General features: G+C 62.2%; 3 protein-coding genes across 4 annotated transcripts; 2 read left to right on the forward strand and 1 right to left on the reverse strand.

Annotated features, from left to right (window-relative positions):
• The first annotated feature begins 1066 nt into the window (after positions 1 to 1066).
• Samd1 (sterile alpha motif domain containing 1) lies at positions 1067 to 4330 on the forward strand. Its single transcript, XM_048342389.1, has 5 exons — positions 1067 to 2409; positions 2808 to 3102; positions 3194 to 3290; positions 3377 to 3488; positions 3590 to 4330. The coding sequence occupies exons 1-5, from the start codon at positions 1459 to 1461 to the stop codon at positions 3746 to 3748; spliced, it is 1614 nt and encodes a 537-aa protein (XP_048198346.1). The 5' UTR covers positions 1067 to 1458; the 3' UTR covers positions 3749 to 4330.
• Positions 4331 to 6343: 2013 nt separating this feature from the next.
• On the forward strand, positions 6344 to 10265 carry C3H19orf67 (chromosome 3 C19orf67 homolog). The gene is made up of 6 exons (XM_048340668.1): positions 6344 to 6672; positions 7238 to 7382; positions 7480 to 7580; positions 7675 to 7860; positions 9056 to 9190; positions 9818 to 10265. Exons 1-6 carry the CDS (start codon positions 6344 to 6346, stop codon positions 9990 to 9992), a joined length of 1071 nt encoding a protein of 356 aa, XP_048196625.1. The 3' UTR covers positions 9993 to 10265.
• Positions 10266 to 14198: 3933 nt separating this feature from the next.
• Positions 14199 to 16360, reverse strand: Misp3 (MISP family member 3). Of its 2 annotated transcripts, none has more exons than XM_048342413.1 (3): positions 15485 to 16360; positions 14798 to 14871; positions 14199 to 14508 (listed from the first exon to the last, which is right to left on the reverse strand). In XM_048342413.1, exons 1-3 carry the CDS (start codon positions 15972 to 15974, stop codon positions 14491 to 14493), a joined length of 582 nt encoding a protein of 193 aa, XP_048198370.1. In that variant the 5' UTR covers positions 15975 to 16360; the 3' UTR covers positions 14199 to 14490. The 2 variants fall into 2 exon arrangements, with proteins under 2 accessions (XP_048198370.1, XP_048198369.1); XM_048342412.1 differs by having other exon boundaries at positions 14798 to 14948; positions 15485 to 16166.
• Between the last annotated feature and the right edge of the window lie 1509 nt (positions 16361 to 17869).

The raw sequence follows: 17869 nt of genomic DNA on the forward strand, positions 1-17869 counted from the left end.
AGGGCTCCGGGCCGGGGCTGCTGGGGAGGGGGCGCCCCGCTCAGTCACCCGCTCAGCTTCTGCGCCCGCTCCGCCCCGCTGTCAGCCGCCCACCGCCCCTGCCTCGGCCAGAGCCAAGTGGGGAGCCGCTGGGGAACCTCCATCCACCCCGAATTCTCCCTTCCCACCCCCTCTCCACCCCGAGGAGCCCGGGCCGGGCCGCCGGGCTTTGGGCCGCGAGGGACGAGGCTTCCTCCCGAACCGTGTGCTGTTGTAAACATATTTGAGAACTATTACCAATAAAGTTTTGTTTAAAAAAAAAGTGTCGCTGGTGTTCCAGACTCGGTCCCCGCCGCAGGTCGGGGGGCTGCGGGCGTGGGGTCCCGACGGCGGGCTCGGCCACGCCCTCCGCCCCGCCCCGGGGGGCGCCGGGCGCCGGGCGCCGGGGCTCCGCTCTCCGCGGGTCCCGTCCGGACCGAGGGGGCGCTCGAGGGAGGCGCCGGCCCGGCGCGCGGCGCATGCCGAGGCCGGACGGGGGCGGCCCGGGGCGGAGCGCGGAGCCCCGGGGCCCCGATCGCCGCGTCCCCGAGCGCGAGCTCGGCGCCTCCGAGGGGCGCAGGGGCGGCGGCCGCGCCGCCCGCGGCCGAGGCGGCCGGGCAGCGAGTTCCCGGTAAGTGCGGTCCCGGGAGCCGAGCGCGCCGGGAGGCGTGGAGAGGGGGCTGGGCGCCGGGGACGTCTGGGTCCCGCGCCCAATGGCTGGAGGGCGACCGAGCGCCGCCCGCGCGCCCCGCCCGCCCCCTCCCCTCCCCCGCCCTCCGCGCCCTCCCTCCCCTCCCCCGCCCGCCGCTTTCCCCCGCCCCCGCCCCGGCGCCAACTCCGCGGCGCCTCCTTAAAAAGCGCGCGGGAGTTGTAGGGGGGGCCGGGGCGAGCGGAGGGAGCGCGGCCGCGGGGCGCGGGGCGGGCGGGAGCCCGGCTCCTCCTCCAGGCGGGGGCGGGGAGGGGGCCGAGTGTCCCGGGCGCGCGTGCGGCGGCGGCGGCGGCGGCGGCGGCGGCGGCGGCGGCGGGGAGGGAGCGGCGGGAGGGAGGGGCCGGCCGCGCTCCCTCCTCCCCTCCCTCCTCCCCTCGCTCCTCGCATCCCGGCCCCGCGCGCGCCCAGCACCAGCGGGGCCGTGTGTGCGTGCGGCGGGCGGGCGGGCGGGCGGCGAGTGAGTGTGAGCACACCTCCCGCCCGCTTTTCTTTCTCTCGCACTGTTTTCGCTCTCGCGCTCTCCGGCTTTTTTTTTTCTGCTTTTTTTTTTTTTTTTTTTTTTTTTTTGCGAAGAAACAGCAGCGCCGCCGCCGCTCCGCCGAGGCGCTGCGCCCCCCGGGGGGAGAGGCGGAGGAGGCGGGCGGGCGGCGGCGGAGGGAGGGGAGCCGGGAGCGGGGCGCCGCGCTGGGAGGGAGGCAGCGCGCACGGTGCAGCCGGGCCGGGCGGGAGGCATGGCGGGGCCCCCGGCCCTGCCCCCGCCGGAGACGGCGGCGGCCGCCACCACGGCAGCGGCCGCCTCGTCGTCCGCCGCGTCCCCGCACTACCAGGAGTGGATCCTGGACACCATCGACTCGCTGCGCTCGCGCAAGGCGCGGCCGGACCTGGAGCGCATCTGCCGGATGGTGCGGCGGCGGCACGGCCCGGAGCCCGAGCGCACGCGCGCCGAGCTGGAGAAACTGATCCAGCAGCGCGCCGTGCTCCGGGTCAGCTACAAGGGGAGCATCTCGTACCGCAACGCGGCGCGCGTCCAGCCGCCCCGGCGCGGGGCCACCCCGCCGGCCCCGCCGCGCGCCCCCCGCGGGGGCCCCGCCGCCGCCGCCGCCCCCGCCGCGCCGCCGCCCGCGCCCGCCGCGCCGCCGCCCGCGCCCGCCGCCGCCGCCGCCGCCCCGGCCCGGGCGCCCCGCGCGGCCGCCGCCACAGCGCCCCCCTCGCCCGGCCCCGCGCAGTCGGGCCCCCGCGCGCAGCGGGCCGCGCCCCTGGCCGCGCCACCCCCCGCGCCCCCCGCCCCGCCGGCGGCGGCGCCCCCGATCGGCCCGCGCCGCGCCCCCCCGCCCGCCGCTGCCGCCGCCGCCGCCGCCCGGGAGTCGCCGCTGCCGCCGCCGCCGCCGGCGCCGCCACAGCAGCAGCCGCCGCCGCAGCCACCGCCGCCGCCGGAGGGGGGCGCGGCGCGGGCCGGCGGCCCGGCGCGGCCCGTGAGCCTGCGGGAAGTGGTGCGCTACCTCGGGGGCAGCGGCGGGACCGGCGGCCGCCTGACCCGCGGCCGCGTGCAGGGGCTGCTGGAGGAGGAGGCGGCGGCGCGGGGCCGCCCGGAGCGCGCCCGCCTCGGAGCGCTCGCGCCGCCCCGCGGGGACAGGCCCGGACGGGCTCCGTCGGCCGCCAGCGCCCGCGCGGCGCGGAGCAAGGTGAGCGCGCCGGGAGCGGGGCCGCCGCGCGGCGGGCAGGTGCGGGCGAAGTTGGCGGTGGGGCCGCGAGTCCCGGGAGGCGCGGGGCTGCCGCGGGGACGGGTCTGGGAGCGCGTGCCCGGCGGCTTTCCGCGCCTGGTGACCTTGGCGAGCGACGGGCGCTCGCCCGAGCCTCAGTTTCCTCGCGGGGAGAGACGGCAGGGGGGACGCGGCCTCGCGACAGTTGCGACCCCTTGGGGCGGTGCGGGGTGACTTTGGCGACGTCCAGCCGCCCGGGGCTCCCACGAGCGTAAAAGTTAGTCGGAATCGGGCGCGGAGGCGGCGAAGGACCCCGGTGCCCCCCGGAGCGAGGCGCTGGGGGAGACCGGCCCTGAGCGCCCCTCTTCCCCCGCTGCTAGAGAGGTGGAGACGAGCGCGTGCTTGAGAAAGATGAGGAAGACGACGAGGACGACGAGGACGACGAGGAGGATGACGTGTCGGAGGGCTCCGAAGTCCCCGAGAGTGACCGCCCCGCGGGTGCCCAGCACCACCAGCTCAATGGCGAGCGGGGCCCCCCGAGTGCCAAGGAGAGGGTCAAAGACTGGCCGTCTGGTGGCTCCCACCAGGGCCAGGACGAAGGGCGGGGACCCGCACCTGGCAGCGCCTCCCGCCAGGTGTTCTCCATGGCCTCCATGAATAAGGAAGGGGGTTCCGGTAAGTGTCTGCCTGTGGTGGGTGGGCCATGCCAAGTGGGGCTGGGGCCTGCGGGCCGGTTGACCGTTGTCCTGCCCCCTCCCCTTCCTAGCCTCTGTCGCCACTGGCCCGGATTCTCCATCTCCTGTGCCTTTGCCCCCTGGAAAGCCAGCCCTCCCTGGGGCGGAAGGGACTCCCTTCAGCTGCCCGTAAGTTGGGGTGTCTGAGAGCCTTGTGAGGGGCGGCGCCCCTGCCCAAGCCTGGATGTTCACTAGGATCCTCTGTTCTGACATAGTCCGGGCCGCAAGGAGAAGCCGGCTGACCCGGTGGAGTGGACGGTGATGGACGTGGTGGAGTACTTCACCGAGGCCGGCTTCCCTGAGCAGGCCACTGCCTTCCAGGAGCAGGTGAGCCCCAGCCCAGGCCCCCCACTCCAGCCCGGCCTCAGCCCTGCCTGCCCTGACCCCTGCCCCTGCCCCTGCCCCCCTCTCGTCTACCCCTTGCCCAGGAAATCGACGGCAAGTCCCTGCTGCTCATGCAGCGCACCGACGTGCTGACCGGCCTGTCCATCCGCCTGGGCCCCGCCCTGAAAATCTACGAGCACCACATCAAGGTGCTGCAGCAGGTCCACTTTGAGGACGATGACCCCGACGGCTTTCTAGGCTGAGCGCCCAGCCTTGCCCTTCCCACCCCCAAATCCATTCCGGCCCCCCATCTCACCCCCCAAACCCCCGGAGTCCAGGAGTTGGACTGGGGGGGCTTTTAGCCCTCGGAATAGACTTCTGGGGGAGGGGCATTGTCCTTTCTTTGTCTCACAAACCTGCCCCCCTAAAACATCCCCACTACACAGTGGAGTGTGGGTGGACTCAGCCTGGTCATTCATCTCCCCGCTCCCCCCAGGAGGCCAGCCTGGTCCCCCCCAGCCTGGGACATTTTTGGAGAAAAAAAAGGGCAGGGGGGGACTTCCTATCTCCCAAGATTCCCTCTGTTCAGCCGGATGTATCCTGTATACGTGTTTCTTCTGCCTGTCCATTGGGTGGGTGGTCTTTCTCCCCCACCACCCCAGCCCCTTCCCCCCAGCCTGCAGCACCCCGGCTTTCCAGCCCCTGGGGGTGCAGCTGAGGTCCTCTGTCCTCTCCTCGCCTCTCTCTCTGTTGGTCTTTCGCTCCAGCTGGCTGTATGGCTTTTTAATATTGCACCGGAGGTTTTTTTTAAATAAAATTTTAAGAAAAAAGGAAAGGAAAAAAATAGGAAGTGCCACAGTCTGTTTTGGGGGGGTGGGGTTGTGGTGGGGGAGGGAGGAAAAAAAAAACCTGGGTGTCAGTGGCTATACCTGTAATCCCAGTAATTCAGGAGAAACAGCTTTGAGGACTGCAGTTCAAAGCTAGCCTGAGCAGGAAACTCCTTGAGACTGTTATCTCCCTTTAACCAGCAAAAAGCCAGAAGTGGAGCTGTGGCTCAAGTGGTAGAGTGCCAGCCTTTAACAAAAGCGCTGGTTAACAGTCCCCAGGCCAGGTTCATGGCACAGGACTACTGCAAAAGAAAGCAAAGCGATCGCTCCAAACAGAAACACAGATTCCTCACCTGTTGGGAGCTACGTGTTCCCCATTGCCAGAGTACATGATGAGTGTGTAAGTGTTTAAGTGACTAACAGTTACTGCCACGCTTTATGGGCTTCTTGCTTGTTCTCTTTGTGGAGCACATGAAGGAAGGCTCATAGCCATTTTATAGATATCTACAGTCAGCAGAGACGTGCCTGGTGGAGCACCTGCCCTAACACTTGTTGACTGTGTGTGTGCACATGCATGCAGACAGTGGTACTGGGACTTGAACTCAGGTTTTGCACCAAGGCTGTTGCTATCCCACTTGAGCCACAGCTCCACTTCTGGCTTTTTGCTGGTTAATTGGAGATGCTAAAGAGTCGGCCTGACTTTTCCTGCTGGAGCCGGCTTTAAACCATGATCATCCTGAGATCTCAGCCTCCTGTGGATCCCTGGTTACAGGCAGGAGGGGCCATTGTTTTTTTGTTTTTTTGTGGGTTATTTTGGTCAGCCTTGGGACTTGAACTCAGGGCCTGGGCTTGCTGTCTCTGAGCTTTCTTTTTTGCTTTCCTTTTTTCTTTTTTGTTGGTTGTGGGGCTTGAACTCTGGGCCTGGATGCTGTCCCTGAGTTCTTCAGCTCTACCACTTGAGCCACAGTACCACTTCCGGTTTTCTGGTGGTTAATTGGACTTTCCTGCCCCATCTGAACTCAGGGCCTGGGCTTGCTGTCTCTGAGCTTTCTTTTTTGCTTTCCTTTTTTCTTTTTTGTTGGTTGTGGGGCTTGAACTCTGGGCCTGGATGCTGTCCCTGAGTTCTTCAGCTCTACCACTTGAGCCACAGTACCACTTCCGGTTTTCTGGTGGTTAATTGGACTTTCCTGCCCCATCTGGCTTTGAACCACATCCCCAGATCTCAGCCTCCTGAGAATCTAGGATTGCAGACATGAGCTGCCATCACTGGGCTTCACCTTCTTTGTACATAATTAACAGCGGTGCTGCATACCTGTCAGCTCTTGCAGGTGATGAGCTCTCTGCTGGAGGAGGAAGTCAGTGGTGGGTGCCTGGGCCTCAAGTGTCCTGTTCATAAAAGGAAAAGGCCTGGCTCTGGTGGCTGGTGCCTGTAATCCCTCCCACTCAGGAGGCTGAGGTTTGAGGATCACCCCTCACCCAGCCCCAGGGCCTAGGGGACTTTTATCCAATTAATACCAACTAGCTGGAAGTAGGTAGAGCTGTGGCTCAAGTGGTAGAGGCCCAGCCTTGAGGGAAAAGTCCTGGGCCACGATTAAGGCCCAGAGTTCAGAGTCCCCAGCACCTGCCCGAGAAAGACAAACAGAGGGGTGGGGGCCTCGGCACCCTGATACCTGACAGCCCCTCTCTTCCCAGCTGGCCACCCGCCAGGCTCTCCTCCGCCGTAGGATTCTTGGGCGGCAGCCTGCTCCCCCAAACCGCAGGGGCGCGATGCCGGAGTCCCGCGAGCCACAGGCGCAATGCCGGGGTCCCACATGCCAATGGCGCGATGCCGGGGTCCCGCGGGTGCCGGAGTGCCCCGTGCCAAGGGCGCGATGCCGGGGTCCCGCGGATGTGCCCGCCCCGCCCGTCCACGCGCTGAAATTCAAATGAGGCGAACGCCCCGCGTCAGGTGCAGCCCGGGGCGGGTCAGAGAGGGCCGCGCCCCCAGCCCAGGCTTAAGGAGCCGGGCGACCCCCGAGCCGGACCCCCGCTATGGCGTCGGAGCCCTGGCTCTCCCGGAGCCCCGCGGAGACACCGCCACCCCTCGACGGCTCAGAGCCCGGGGCACAGCCCCGCCGCGCAGACCCCTCGTGGCCGTCGCCCCCTCCCAGACCCGAGGACCCCGCCGAGCTGCGGCCCGGGGACGCCCGGGAGGCGCCGCTGGAGCCCACGGCCCCTACGCCCTCCCCGGAACCCTCCTTGCCAGAGCCCGGCCCGGCCCCGGCGCGCCTGGCCCTGGACGCCATGTTCAGCCCGGTCACTGACCAGCTCCGCTACCTGCTCAAGAAAGCCGACGACTTCCAGAGCTACCTGCTGTACAGGTGAGGGGAGCCACCGCCCCCTCCCCGCCTACAGGTGACAGGATCACCAGCACGAGGGGGCCCGAAGGGAGGCGCTCCTCAAGTGGTGACCCCGGGCCCCAGGCCTGGCCCCCTCTCGGCTCTGCAATCTGCGCCCCCTAAGCAAAGCCCACCTCCATTAGGCTAGCCCCCAGCCACCACGGAGACACCCCCAAACCAAAGTAACGATGCCATGACCACAACAGGGAGAAAAAGGGATGAGCACTTCCCAACTCCCTTCCTATCCACTGGGACCCCCAGTTTCAGAGTTTTATGCCAAAGACACTTTGGGGAACTGATTCTGTCTCTGCCCCTTCCCCTCTCCCTCTTTCCACCCCTCAGTCCCCACCCCTGCCAGGCAATCTCTCCACCACTGACCCCCACTCCCACCCCCACCCCGAAGCCTACGGCGTCAACATTTTAAGTTTCCTAAGTGCTTCCCCCACCACACACACACAGGTGGGTCTGAGAACTGCTCCCAGGGCAATAAGGGTATGAGGGGGGTAAAGTGGGGGGAGGGGGGCTCCTCCTCTCCTTTTCTCTGCAGCAGGGAACGCGTCCAGAAGGAGCAGCTGGCAAAGGCCATGCCCACCTTCTTGAAGATGTGCGAACCTTATTTTCTGTACCTGGAGGCCGCGGGCAGGAGCGTGCCCCCCATCTACGGAGGCCTGCAGGAGGTGATCCGCAAGGGGGTGAGTGCGGGCAAGGAGGGGGGGGGATTTGGAGGGCCGTGGCCTGAGGCCCAGCCGACACCCCTAAGCACCCCCCCTTCCCCCCCGCCCCCCGCAGCTGTTGGAGATCTCCCAGCAGCTGACGCTGCGCCTGGAACAGCTGGTCTTCATGTATGCCTCCTTCGGCTTCGTAGACCTGGAGGAGACAGATCCCCTTAGGTGGGGCCATAGGAGACAGGGCTGGGGGACGTGGGGGATGGGGGCACAGAGTTCAAGAGCCAGCCTCAGTTTCCCTCTGCCATCTCGCCACCAGCATTTCCTGCTTCTTCTGCGGGAGGTTCTCCATCAGCCCCGCCCACGAAGTGTCCATCTTCAGATACTGCAGCCCCACACCCTACACGGCCGCGCGCTTCCCCAGGTACCTCTACAAGAAGATGCGGTGGAACCTGGAGGTCACCCCGGAGCCCAGCAGCCAGGGTCGAGATCCCCACGTGGACTAGTGAGTCCCCTTCCCAGAGTCATCCCCTTCTGAAGCGACAGACCAGGATAGGGCCTCTCATTCTCAACGTGGTTTGCTATTTGTGAAAACAGCAAAACCAGGAAACAGAACTTTTCGGGGTGCTGGAACTCAGAGCCTAGTGCATGCCATGTAGATGCTCTCTCTATGAGCTACACACTCAATCTATTATTATTATTCAGTCCTGGGGCTTGAACTCAGGGCCTGGGCACTGTCCCTGAGCCTCTTTGTGTTCAAGGCAAGTGCTCTCTACCACTTGAGCCACACTTCTGGCTTTTTCTGAGTAGTTTTATTGGAGATCAAAGTCTCATAGACTTTCCTGACCAGGCTGGCTTTGAACCCTAATCTCAGATCTCAGCCTCCTAAGTAGGTAGGATTACAGGCATGAGCCACCGGTGCCAGGCTCAATCTTTTTTTTATTTATTTTATTGTTATAAAGGTGATGCACCTACAAAAGTTAAGAGTACATTTCTTTTTTTTTTTTTTTTTTTTTTTGGCCAGTCCTGGGGCTTGGACTCAGGGCCTGAGCACTGTCCCTGGCTTCTTTTTGCTCAAGGCTAGCACTCTGCCACTTGAGCCACAGCGCCACTTCTGGCTGTTTTCTGTATATGTGGTGCTGGGGAATTGAACCCAGGGCCTCACGTATACGAGGCAAGCACTCTTGCCACTAGACCATATCCCCAGCCCAAGAGTACATTTCTTTTTGGACAATGTTACCCCTTCCCTTGCTCCCCCCCCCCCCCCCCAGCACTCTCAATCTTTTATATTTTATTAACTCTACACTCCGACCAAAATAATTTTTTTTTTTTGGTACTAGTCCTGGAGTTTAAACTCATGGCCTAGGTGTTTTCCCTTAGTATTTTAAAAGGCTCAAGGTAGATGGATGCTCTACCACTAAAGGTGTATCTCTACTTCTGGCTTTTTGGCGGTTCATTGGAGAAAAAGAATCTCACTGACTTTCCTGCCCAGGGTTGGGTTGGCTTTGAACTGCTATCTTCAGATCTCAGCCACCTAAGGATTATAAGGTGTGAGCCACCAGTGCTTGGCTTAAAAGTTCTCAGCTGAAAAGTAGGTGTGTGTGGGGGGGGAGGGTAGAAAATCCAGTCACATCTTGAGTTTTGGAGAACTTCAGGGCAACTTTGATCGCTCATTCATGCCCTTCCCCTCCTCCCCCCAGCTACTTCCTGTGCTACCGAGATACGTGGGAAGACACCGGCCAGAGTCCAGCCAATTCCTGTCCCCAAATCCAGAAGCTGTGGTCTATTGGCCGATGGGTGCCCCTGGGACCATCGGAGGATGACCTTTATTCGTGGTAGGGGGCTGGGCAAAGTGGGTGTGGTTTCTGGAGGGAGGTGTAGGACTCCATCACCAACAGCCCATTGCTTCCTGGGGTATTTACCATAGCCTTTTGTGTATGTGCCAGGGGTAGAACACAGAGCCCCTCAGCCTACCTACTCATGGCCAACCCTCTTGCCAGTTTCAGCTGATTAATTTTAGAGACTGAGTCTCCAGGACCTTTGCTCTCCAGGCTGGCCTCAAACCTCCATCATCTCAATCTTGCAGTCTCCAGAGTCTAGCTAGCAGCACAGTTGATGCCCACAAGAACATTTTTCTTTTTCTGGTGGTCTGGGAAGTGTTTCAGGCAGGCTGGTGCAAACCACCCGTGGAGATCTGCTCGCTCCAGGGTACAAAGAAGAAAACAAGTGTTTCAGAGAGGTTGAGTCACTCTGTGCAAGGACACACAGTGAGGAGTGGCCTGATTGGCTCACTCGGGACAGTTAGCCAATCAGCGAGCGCCTTCACTGTCTCTAAGTTCCTCATCCACAACTAAGAAAGAACTTTCCCCAGGAAGGGGGAAGTGGAGGGGGGGTGTTATCGCCCCCAGGGGCTCCCTAGGGCAAGGGGATGGAGTCCAGGCCTCTCTGCCTCCCCTGCCCAGGATTTTGTGCCCGCAACCACCGGGGGACTACCAACAGCTGCTGACCATCGGCTTCGAGGAGCCATCGCACATGCTGGCCACCGACCTGTTGGTTCAGGTCCTCATAGGCCAGGCAGGCCCGGCCCGGCCCCCGAGCGCGGTGGAGTTCCCGGCCCAGGCCGCACCCGGGTCTTGAACCCCTAGGAGGAGGAAGATGGGAGCAGGAGCCTATCAGTCCCGAGCTCCAGGAGAGAAGGCAAAGCAGAGCTGCACTGGACTTCCTAAGAAACCCCAGCTTCGCCTTGTACGGCTTCCGGCTGGGCCTCCCGGTCCGCACGGAGCCCCGCCGGCACCGGCTCGCCGCGGAACCCCGAGCGTCGACACTTGAGTTTCGTGTTCAATAAAAGAAAGAAAGAGGTCACGGGCTCCGGTCCACTCCCGCGCCGCGCCACGCCCCCCAGGAAAGCCACGCTCCGGAGAAAGCGAGTCGCGCCCGCTCGCGCGGCTTTCTGGGAGTTGTAGTTTCGCCTGCCTGCTACCCAGGCACGAGCGGGGCGCATGCGCAGAAGCTCCCATGAAGCAGAAAAAGGGAAGTAGCGGCCCCTGTCAACAACCGGAACCCAGGAAACCCCAATTTGGCGGTAGCTGGGAAATTCAACGCCCACTGGGGGAAGAGACTTAAGGTCACGCCTACTGCCCTATTGCAACCCGGAAGTTGTTTCCTTGCAGCGTTCAAAGACTACATTACCCGGCGTACCTCGCGAAATGTCGGAAAGGCGGGAGCAGACTTCTCTTAGTTTGTAGATCTGGGGTGTGGCGCGTCTCCGGTACTTCGCGGGGTGCGCGCCTGTCGCAGACGGAGTGGGAGAACCCTAGGGAGCCTCAGTTTGGAATGACATCTCGAACTCGTAGTCGGGAGGAGACTCGGGGCTGAGGGAAGGGAACGCAGCTGGCACCCTGTGCTGCAGGGGTGGAGCCTGGACTTGAACCAGGTTCTTCCCATCGCAGCTGCTTCCTGTGGGGAAAACTCCCCAGGCTCCTCCGCCACCCAGGGGCAACCTCGAGTGAGAAATGAGACCAGCGGGGCGCCCCGTCCGTGGCTCAGGGTAGTAGTCCCAGCAACTCAGGAGATTGAGATCCGAGGATCCCAGTTAGAAGCCAGTTTAGGCAGGAAAGCCCGGGAGACTCTTCTATCTCCACTAATCCACCCAGAAAGCCAGAAGTGGGGCTGTGGCGCAAGTGGTAGAGCACCAGCCTTGAGTGAAAAAACTCAGGGACAGCACTCAGGCCCTGAACTCAAGCCCCAGGACGGGCACACACACACAACGGAGACCAGGGCTGTACATTTATTTGTTTATGTTGGTGGCTCAAGCCTGTAATCCCAGCTACTCAAGCGGCTGAGGTCGCAGTTCAAAGTCCGCCTGGGCAAGAAAATCCATGAGACTCCCCCTACCAATTAGCCAGCAAAAAAGCTGGAAGTGGACCTGTGGCTCAAGTCGTAGAGCACCAGCTTTGAATGAAAAAACAAGCTCAGGAACAGCACCCAGGCCGGTAGTTCAAGACCCAGTATGGGCACAAACAAAAATATTTCAACAACAAAAGAGGTGAGTGCGCTGCAGTCAAAAGGAAAAAAATATTTCAACAAGCCAGGTGAGAAAACGAATGAGCTATATCTAGGTGTGTGTGGAGGGTGTGTGTGTGTGCACGCACGCACACACACGTGTGGTCATGCCAAGTCCATTTTGGTCGTCATAAACCACACTAACAGTGGGAGTGGGGAGGGCGAGGAAATGAGCTTGGTGTCCCTGGCAGAGATACTCAGGAACTTTCCCAGCAGTGACATCATGAGGTCAGGACTGGAACTCGAACTCAGGAGCAGGCTTTGCTTTGTCTAGTTCTTTGCAGCTCTGGGGATGATGGAACCTGGTGCTTGTGCATGCCAGATGAGTACATTTCTAACACAGGCACCTCAAGTAACTCCACAGCCAGCGCTGATACCTTGCTGGCCCTCCAGCATGGCCGGTGGCAGAACATCCTGGAGAATGTCCTCAGATCTCCCCCAGCCCAGCCCAGCTGGCGGCTCCAGCAGTCATCACATCTCCTTGGAAGGCTGAGATCTGAGGTTCAAGGCTGGACATCAGCCTGGGCAGGAAAGTTCCTGAGGCTCTTTATCTCCAATGAATCAGCAAAAAGCTAGACGTAGAGCTGTGGTTCAAAAGGTAGAGCACTAGCCTTGTGCAAAGAAGCAATGTGATAGTGCGAAGCCCTTGGTTCTAGCCCTAGCACACACACATGCACACAGGTCAGAGGCTGGGGATATGATTATGTGGTAAGGGGCAGGGCTTGGTGTCAGAGCACCTGCCTAGCATGGTAAGGGCCCTGGGTTCCATCATGAGCAGAGAAACACACACGCACACACACACAAATAACCCTCCCATGTCCCCTTCCAAATTTCTTGGCTGAGGAATCTCAGTCGAACTTAATATTCAGGAAAGTCAGAAAAGTTCTAGTCTACATTTAAGCAATACTGTTAAGTCTTGAAGTGCTTAGTTCTTAGTTCCCTGCTAGGACCATAGAAGAGGCTGGGAGCAGGACATGGTAGTACATATCTGTAATCCCAGCCTAGGAGAGAATGACGTTCAAGAGGTAAGATTAAAGGACAGCCCGGACTACAGAACTGGATTTTATTGCTTCCATTTACCTCATGTTTTCTAGTCTCAGTTCATTTGTATGAAGCTGTGAAACAGTAGCCATGCTGGGCATGGTGGCACACACCAGTAATCCCAGCCTACAGAAAGCTACAGGAGGCTAGGGGCTGGGAATGTGGCTCAGTGGTAGAGTGCTTGCCTAGCATGCATGAAGCCCTGGATTCAATTCTTCAGCACCACATAAACAGAAAAGGAAGCGGTGCTATAGCTCAAGAGGTAGAGCACTAGCCTTGAGCAGAAAGAAGCTTAGGGACAGTGCCCAGGCCCTGAGTTCAAGCCTCAGGACTGGCAAAAAAAAAAAAAAAAGTTCTAGGCCGGTCTGGGTATAGAGCCTGAGTCAGTCTTGAGATTGCACAGATGCGGCTTTGCAGACAATTAAGATGTTCTCTGATGAGCAATCAACCAGAACTTGGGAATGATCAGCCAAGGGCCGATCCTTCTCTCCCCTCCTGCACAGTTTAAAAGTTTCTTCTGAGCCAGGTGCTGGTGGCTCATGCTTGCAAACCTAGCTACTCAGGAGGCTGAGACCTAAGCTGGTCTGGGCAGAAAAGTCTGAGAGATTCCTATTGCCAGAGAACCATGAAAAAGCTGTGAGCTGGGCATGGTGGTTCACACCTGTAATCCTAGCTACTCAGGAGACAGAGATCCGAGGACCGAGGGTCAAAGCCAGCCAGGGCAGGAAATTCCGTGAAACTCATCTCCAATGAACCACCAGAAAGACAGAAGTGGTGCTGTGGCTCAAGTGGTAGAGTGCTAGCCTTGAGCTTGAAGAGCTCAGGGACAATACCCAGGCTCAGAGTTCAATCCCCAGGGCAGACAAAAAGAAAAGTTTCTTTTAAATAGTCTCACTCCATTAAAGTTCACATTGGGAGGTGGGGAACGTTTCGGGCTCAGACCCAGGCTGGAGTAGCTGTCACACAAGGGCTCTCACACGGGCTCCAACGTCAGCCCCTACATTTCTATTTCCCTGACTGGGGTTCAGTTTCAGTTTGTTTCTTTTGAAACAAAGCCTCAATGTGTTGGGCAGGCTGGCCCTGATCTCGTGGGAGCCCCAGCGACCCTCCCACCGCTGGGGACTAAAGGCAGGCACCCTGCGCCCCCAGCCTGCCCTGGTTCCAGCTGTTTCTGGAAAACAGGAACTCTGACCCTGTCCTCGACTGGCTAATCAAAAACCACGGTGGCGCTATGGCTCAAGTGGTACAGCGCTTGTCCTGAGCGCAGAGAGGCCAGGGACAGCTCCCAGGCCCCGAGTTCAAGCCACCGACCCCCCCCCCCAAAATGAAGAGTGGGGATGCCCAGCCGGACGTCACAGAGGGGGCTCGCGGACACTCACCGGCACATTTTTTCGTGAGCTATTATTGATGTGTAGCTCAGGGACAGCCCGACATCACAGGCTGGGGAGCTTGGGTGCAGCCGGGCGGAGAGCCCGGAGCTTCTGTAGAAGTTTGGGGTCCCGCCGGGAGGGCGAAGTGGCGGCACAGCGCACTCCGCGCCGCCGTGGCCGCCAGAGGGAATCTGCGCGCCCGGCCGGCCAGGCGCGAGTGGGGGTGTGGCGTGGGAGGGCGTGGCCTCCTGGGGGCGTGGCCTCCTGAAGGTGGCAGGCTGCTCAGGAGCCCCGCCTTCGGGGTGCACTCCTCATTCCTCGCGGCGTTCGCGCCCCACACCGGACTGAAACACCCAGCAGACGCCTCGCGTGCTGCGGAGAGGCAGGGCTTTATTTGTGCGGTGGGGCGTGGGGTGACCCCGGCCCCGCCCCAGGGCGGTGTTTCTTCTTCCACCAGGCTGACAAGCGCTGGTTATTTTCCCAGCGCACACTCAAGTTCCCCAAGTCAAGGTGAAGGGCGGGCCGGTCGATTGCACGTTCCCGGGGAGGGGGGAACCCCATCTTCTGCAAGCCTTCCTGAGGGTGCCACAGGGCGCCCGACTCGCTCCTCCGACGGTCGTCCCCATCCTGGTTCTTCCTGCCAGGCGTCCCAGTCACAAACCTCAAGGTTTGCGCCCCTTCTGGGGAGAGGACAGAGGGAAGTCCCCCCTGAGGGACCCGTGCACCCCATCCCAGGGCAGGGGGTTCATCTGGGCCCCAGGCCCACCCACAAGGCTGGGCCTTTCCTGCCCAGCGTGCTGGATCCTCAGGGAGGGGCACGAGGCGCGACGTGGAGGGCCCCGCTCCGTCCAGGATGATCGACATAGGGGTCGGGGTCCCCATCTAGCCCAGAAGGAGGGACATGGAGGGCATGGGGGGCCCCATTAGGCTCAGGAGGAGAGACATGGGGGGCTGGGTGGGGCTCCGCACCTGGTCCAGGACGTTCTCCGAGGCCTTCCTGCGAGGTGGCCAGATCACCGCCAACTTTCCATTGCCCCTGCTGGCTGCGGGGAAGGTGGGGGACGCTCAGCTGGTGTCGCCCCACTGGTCACCAGCCAGATCGAGGAAGCCAGCCACTCCCCTTAAACACGCAGAGGTGCTCACCGCCCCCGCCGCCCCCAACGTCCCACGGAGGCCTCCACCCAGTTGCAATGGACTGGGGCTGAGGGGGGCCCCAGAGCGCCAGACAGAGGGTCCCCGGGAACCCGTCCCCTGCCCCCTCCCCAGCCAGGGTGATGTGGATTTGGGATTTTTAGCTCTGTGTGAGCATGCGTGTGGGTCCTGGGGCTTGAACTCAGGGCCTGGGCGCTGTCCCTGAGCTTTTTCACTTATGGCTGGCGCTCTACCACTTGAACCACAGCGCCATTTGTGGCTTTCTTATTTTTTGGAAGTTAATTGGAGGTCAGAGTCTCGCGGACTTTCCTGCCCCGGCTGGCTTCGACCCGCGAATCCTCAGATCTCAGCCACAGAGAGGCTGGGATTCCGGGCGAGAGCCGCGGAGCGCGGCTGTGCCAGGTGGAGGTGTAACTGGCTCAGAAGTTTCCAGGGACAGGGTGGCCCCAGCAGAGGAGCCCACAAGATCTGAGGGAGCCGGGGGTCCCAGGCGGGGCGGCTTACCGGTGAGGCTGGGCGCGGGCTCCCCGAACTCGGAGGTGCCGTAGACGTCCCGCCGCTGGCGCTGCAGCTCCCGCTCGCGCTCCAGCGCCTCGCGCACCTCCAGCTCCAGCAAAGACGGGGCGTCGGCCGGCGGGGCGCGGGCCAGCGCGGGGTCCCCGGCCGCGGCCTCGAAGAAGCGCCGGAGCTCCCGCAGCGGCGGCGGGGGCGGCGGGGCGGCGGGGCGCGCGCCGAGCGACGGGGCCGCGGGGCGCACGAGCGCCGCCTGCCGCCCAGCCTCGAGCTCCACGTCGCGCCGCATCCTGGCGCCGGCCCGCGCGCGCTCCAGGGCGCGGGGCCGCGCGGGGCCCGGGTCCGGCCGGCTGAGCAGCGGCCGCACGCGCAGCTCCACGAGCTCCTGGCCGGCGCGGCCCGGACTCAGGCCCCGGCTCCGGCGCAGGCTCGCCTCGCGCTCACAGCTGCGGCGGATCTCGCGCTCGATGGGCGTCTCCATGGGCGGCGCCGCGGGGGCCGGGGCGGGGCCAGGGGCCGGGGTCTCAGCACGCGGCGGGACGCCTGGTTCAGACCCGGCCCGGGACCCCGGACCAGCCGCGTCCCGCCCCGAGCCTCTGCTCTCCGGCCCCAGGATCCCGATGTCGGGGTCTGGGGGTCGCTTGTGGGCTTCGGTGTCCGGCTCCGCCCTGAGCTCCGGCCCCGGGGGCTCCAGGAGACCCCGCTCGTCCGGAGACCCCCGGCTCCGGCTGCCCGGCGGCCTGGAGGCCTCGGTGTCCGGCGTGGGGAGCAGCTTGGAAACGTCTGTCCTCAAAGCTGGGGTGTCAGCGCCCGCGGCCCCAAGGCGCCGCCCGCTCCCGCCGCGCCTCTGACCCGCCACGGGCCTCCGGGAACGGGGCACCGCCCCCGGCACCTGCCGCCGGCCACGCCCTCGAGGCGGGGGCGCTCGGAGGGGCTCAGGGCGCCCGGGTCAAATCGAGGCCTAAAAGGTCCTGGAACGCAGCTTCCCCGAACCTGGCCTGGCGTCCCCGAAGTTGCCTTCTGGGGTCATTCCAGCCCCGATCGCGGGGGTCAGCGACGGCGCGGCCTCCAGGCCCCCCCCTCCGCCGTCCTCGCCGGCGTCCTCCCTCTCAGGGCCCAGCCCTGCCTCCCCCGCCCCACCCCGCCGTCCTGGTTCCCGGGAAGCCCACGGAGCGGCGGGCAGCCGCGCTCCGCAGGCGCGGCCCGGCAGGTGCGGAGGGCGGCGGTGACCCGAGCCAGGCGGCTGGGGACGCCCCGGCTGGCAACGGGCTCCGCAGCTCCTTGTGGTGGCAGGTGTCAAACACAAGCTCAAGGTCAGGATCCTCGTCCTCTCCCGGAGAACCCCCGCTCCCCAGAGCAGTTTCCATTCTGTCCCGCAGCGGAGCCAAGCGCTGGTGTTTCACTCCTGGAGTCCCAGCTACTTAGGAGGCTCCTCAGGTCCGAGCATCGCGTTCAAAGACAGCCTGGGCAGGAAACTGAAATTCTTATCTGTAATTACCCACCAAAAAGCCAGAAATGGAGCTGTGGCTCAAGTGGTAGAGCACCAGCCTTGAGCAAAAATGCTCTGAGACAGCGCTCAGGCCCCGAGTTCAAGCTCCAGTGCCCCCCAACTAAATAAACAAACAAGCAAACAAACGAACAGCATTGTCTCTAGGCAGTGCAGGAGGTTCCTTGCGAGGCTGAGATTTAGCAAGGCATCACAGTTCCAGGCTAGACCCCAGGAGAAAAGTTAGCAGTCTCCAGCAGAAAGTAGTTGGGTGTGGTGGTGCACACCTGTAATCTTAGCTACGAGTGGGAATGCTAAAATAAGAGCATTCAGACCTGGTCACTTGCCTAGGCAGGAAGTGATATAATCAGTGCAAATAAGGGCTGGATGTATGACACAGTCCTTTCACTAAGTTACAACCCCAGTAAGGGGAAGGGAGGGAGGGACCAAAGGGGAGTTAAGTGGAGTTGTGGCTCAAGGTGGTAGCTTTGAGCACAAACTCAGGGACAGCGCCCAGGCCAAGAGTTCAAGCCCCAGGACCAGCAAAAAAGTGAGAAAAAAAAAAAGAAAGGAAGAAGAGGGAGAGGAGGAGGAAGACAGAAGACAACTCTCTGTAGGACCTCCCTGGTCCCTCCTGTAGCCCTCTTAATATAGATCCTGGCCCAATTCACTGAGCCTTTTCTGAGGACTTTCACTGATCAGATTCAGGCTCTTTCTCTTCTTCAGGGTCTTTCAGACTCTCCCTCTTCTCTTACTTTGAAGCCACACAGGGGAGGCGTGTGTGTGTGTGTGTGTGTGTGTGTGTGTGTGTGTAGATTGATTGATAGGTGGGTTATATATATAAATACATAATCACAAATAAATATGTATTATATATCTAGCTGTAACTC

The sequence above is a fragment of the Perognathus longimembris genome, chromosome 3 (assembly GCF_023159225.1).
Source record: "Perognathus longimembris pacificus isolate PPM17 chromosome 3, ASM2315922v1, whole genome shotgun sequence".
NCBI lineage: Eukaryota > Metazoa > Chordata > Mammalia > Rodentia > Heteromyidae > Perognathus > Perognathus longimembris.